General features: G+C 33.0%; 1 protein-coding gene across 1 annotated transcript in view; it reads left to right on the top strand.

Annotated features, from left to right (window-relative positions):
• Positions 1-4009, top strand: part of PTPN12 (protein tyrosine phosphatase, non-receptor type 12) — a 133997-nt gene extending 129988 nt beyond the window's left edge. Inside the window, exons 16-18 of the mRNA XM_012650291.1 lie at positions 313-343; positions 2975-3082; positions 3622-4009. Coding sequence (XP_012505745.1) covers positions 313-343; positions 2975-3082; positions 3622-3683 — 201 coding nt within the window. The 3' untranslated portion in view covers positions 3684-4009. The remainder of the gene's footprint in view (positions 1-312; positions 344-2974; positions 3083-3621) is intronic.
• Positions 4010-4214: the final 205 nt, after the last annotated feature.

Genomic DNA, 4214 nt, shown 5'->3' with positions numbered 1-4214 from the left:
CCATAATAATGCTGTCTTATAATCAATGATATCACAATTTGATGAAATATGGTAGATGGCTGGCAAAATGCAGCTATATGTTCCTTTGTGCAGTATCTCCTGCTTTTTCAGTTTTCATTCAGAAACATTACTTCCAAAAACAGTTAATGTTTAAAAATTTTTGGCCTAAAAAATTGTTTTCTTTCCCTCTGATAGGCCCTGATTTTTTGTGATATATATCTATACACAGCAGACCTAGCTTTCTATTATTTGTATCAAATACATACAATAAAATAAATGACCTATAATCACTATTAAATTTCTTCCTTATAGGGCTTGATGACCTCTGGCAATGAAAAATGTGGTGAGTTTTGAGATTTTTTTTTTTCCTTTTTGCTATAGATTTTATAGATTACTTTCTATAATATAATAGCACATCATGGTTCATGCCATTTATGTGGTTATTTCTATAAGTAGAAATATCTAGGACAGCTCTTGTAGAAGCTTAATAGATGTAGTATAATTCTTCCAAATTAATTAGTACCACCAGATATTATCGATCTGGAAAATCATGGGAGTTACAGGCTAATGGGAAAGAAATTATTTTTTAGACGTTTTCGTATATTTTATTTTCTATTGTTTATAAAAACTCCTAGAAGCTAGCGCCTGACTTAAATAAATGCTGCAAATGTACCTAGATGATGGATTTGGCTCCATAAAATTCAGTTGTTTTAGGATTTTCACCTTATTTGTGAAGACGAATAAAGTTATGTAGCTCAAACCAGTGTGATATTCCAAGTTAGAAAATTTTTCTACCATGTTGCTTTTGCTATCATACTAAAATAGGTCAAGTTACATTAATTTTTATAAGTCAGTGACCATGTAAGTAAGTCATCAAACATCCTAGTCTGTACAATTCCTTCACTTCATCTCTTGCCTCTACCTCTATCCTCCATTCTGCTTCAGTTCTTCTCTTCTGTGATTATATTCTCAATCTTGGCCTTATGGGTCTATTCCATCTCATAAACTCTATTACTCTCTGTCTCTTTTTATAATGGAAAGAACAGAAACTTTAGAGCCAAGATGGCCTAGATTATAATCCCATTTTTGTCACCAGTTATGAGGTGGCTTTGGGCAAGTTACCTAATCTTTCTGAGCCTCCATTTTCTTAACCCGTGAAATGGAGATAACGACAGTACCTGCCTTAGAGGAGTGTTGTGAAGGTTTAATTAGGCAACATATATAAAGTATCAAACACTGCTCCTGGGACATGATAGTCACTCAAATGTTACCATTGCTGTTACTATCATCTTTATTATATTACTGCTACTGCTCGATCTCTGGGTCTTCTGTTTTCTTGAAGTCTGTCATCTCCTTTCTGGTTTCTCTTCCTTCTCTCTCCAACCTAGATACCATTGCCATCACCCTAGTCACACAGTTATCCTCAACTTTCTTGCTTCTAACTCCCAAACTATTTTATTATATGTCTCAGAATCACTGAATGTTACTGGGGACTGTCACTCAGTTTTACAGATTGAACCTACAACTTTGAGTCTTCATCCATTTGCCTCCCTTATATGCTGTATATGGTACCCTTTCCATTTCCCCTGAGTTTTCCAAAACTTTACTTTTCTTCTAAAATTATCAGTCCCACTAACTTTTATATGACCTTCACTTCACTGAGAAAGTTGAGGCCTTTGTCTATAGCCATACCATCCTGAATGCACATTATCTCTGATTTTGGAAGCTAAGCAGGGTTGGGCTGGCTAGATGGGAGACCACCTGGAAATACTGGGTGCTGTAGGCTTATAAAAAATTTTAATTAACATAAAACATTAAAATAGGAAAATTGAGGTGTTTAGACTGGATCATCATTTCCTCCTAGAAGATGTCCCTGAATACCTCACCACCACTAGTTTCATCTAGATGCCTCTCCTGTCTGTCTCCATTGCACTCTATGCATAATTTTATTATAAAACTTACCACACTACTATAATAATCTATTTCTCTGTGTCTCCTACTAGACCAGGGGTTGGCAATCTGCAGTCTACATACCTAATCCTGCCCTTGACTTATTTTTTTGTTATGCCCTTGAGCTGAACAAATGGCTTTTACATTTTTAAAGAATTGTTTAGAAAGAAAAACAACCAAAGTGACAAAACCAAAGAAGAATATATAACAGAGGTGGATGGCCTTGCAAGGCCTAGAATATTTACTCTAGCTTTATTGTTCTCCAGCTTTATTTTCTATAAGAAGTTTGCTGGCTCCTCTCTAGAGTGTAAGCATCTTGAGGACAGGGATCATCTATTATTTGACTTAAAGTCCAAGTTTCCAGAAAGGTTCCTCACAGGTGTTGGGGATGTGATAAAGGTTGTAAAAGAATGAATGTATTATTAATAGTTAATTTCTTTTGTTAGTAATGTTACACACTGGTAATTACATGAGTAAACTATAATTTAATAACAGAAAACTTTAAAAGAAGAATTAGTGTTTTGGGGGGCAAATAGTTCATTAATTAACTATAGTTAATTTCTTTTGTTAGTAATGTTACACACTGGTAATTACATGATTAAACTATAATTTAATAACAGAAAACTTTAAAAGAAGAATTAGTGTTTTGGGGGGCAAATAGTTCATTAATTAACTATGAACTTGTTTGCCATTGATTTCAGTTGCAATTATTGCTTTAGGACATAAGCATTTAATATAACTACCTTAAGGAAATATAATATGCCAGGATCTAGATTTATGAAATAAAGTAAGTATAACGAGAATCTTTACATGGCACTACAGATTTCTAGGTGCCCGCAGGAACACCTGACATGATTTCTGTGCTGACTACCCTTGTATTTATATTTATCTGGGTCTCTGAAATTATGATGACCAAGAGAGAAAATTTGCTCTTAACTCATTGCCAACATTAAAATAATTAAAGTGTTCTATGTATGATGCTACAAAGGATGGTGATTAACAAGGGTTTCGTTTTGCATTTTAGATCTTATAGCAGGAAGTATTCACACAGAGACTTGTACAGAATGTCCACCTATTTTCAGTGACAAGAAAGAACAAATATCAGAAAGTCCAACAGAAGCCACAGATATTGGTAATTTTTTTAATAAATAATTTTAAAACTTGAAGTAGTTAACACAAGCAAGAATGAGAAAAGGTCATTTGCTGTCATTCCAGGAATTTCTGAAAACAATGTACTATGATTTACTCGGGTTCTGAAATGACATTTGACAAGAATAAAACGTGATCAAAGTTGCTTGGAGTTAATCACGAAATAAGTAAAATACTTAATTTATTTTGTTCCACACTGAGGTTAAAAACTAAAATAAAAAACTGCAGTATATAAGCAAATCTTTTGTGTTGGAAAGACTAAAATTAAAATATCTTAGATGTTTTTCTTACATCGTGATAAAATTTGTTTTATTTTTAGAAGAAAAATTTTTTAAAAAGCAATTATTTTCCATTACCCAAAATAAATGTACAATTGTATTTGCAAAGTTTGATTTGTTTTAAATTCTAAGTTCCCTTGTGAAATTTATTTGTTCCAGAAAATGAAGATGTCTGTGGACATAGTTTTAGTAGTGTGCAAGTATTTCTGAACACTGACTAGCTATCATGGTGTTTTGACTACAGGTTTTGGTAATCGCTGTGGAAAACCCAAAGGACCAAGAGAACCACCTTCAGAATGGACATAATTCAGGGAGCTAAAAGACACTTTAAATTATACTGGAAAATTCAAGTGCCACTGAAAGCCAGATTTATAGTATTCCATCTTCAAAATGTGGGGACTAACAGCAGTGTAGATTGTTACCTTAATATTTTCTTGCTGGGACCATCTACCTGCCTTATACTACACTTAGGAAAAAGTATTATATATCGTTTATTTTGTAACTTAAAGTATTATTGCCTTAATGTCTCTTAACCCTGTTACACGCTGCTTGTAGACATGTTAATATAGTAATACTTTTATGATAAATTGAGTTTATGGACTACTCTTGCTGTTTTATCATGTATGCATTATTTTGTATATGTATAGGGCAAGTAGGTATATAATTTGATAAAGTTGCAATCATATAAAATATTATTAACAGAAGATGTAAGAAATTTCTGCATGGTCTAAATTTTTGTGTACCTTATTTGTAAATTATTTGCCCTGAAGTTTTAGAAAATAGTTTCTGAATTTTAAAATTGCTGGATTCATGCAGCCAGCATTGCAGGTTATCAGA

The sequence above is a fragment of the Propithecus coquereli genome, unplaced genomic scaffold, assembly GCF_000956105.1.
Source record: "Propithecus coquereli isolate 6110/MARCELLA unplaced genomic scaffold, Pcoq_1.0 Scaffold32, whole genome shotgun sequence".
Taxonomy (NCBI): Eukaryota; Metazoa; Chordata; class Mammalia; order Primates; family Indriidae; genus Propithecus; species Propithecus coquereli.
This window is presented reverse-complemented; position numbering and strand designations above follow the sequence as displayed.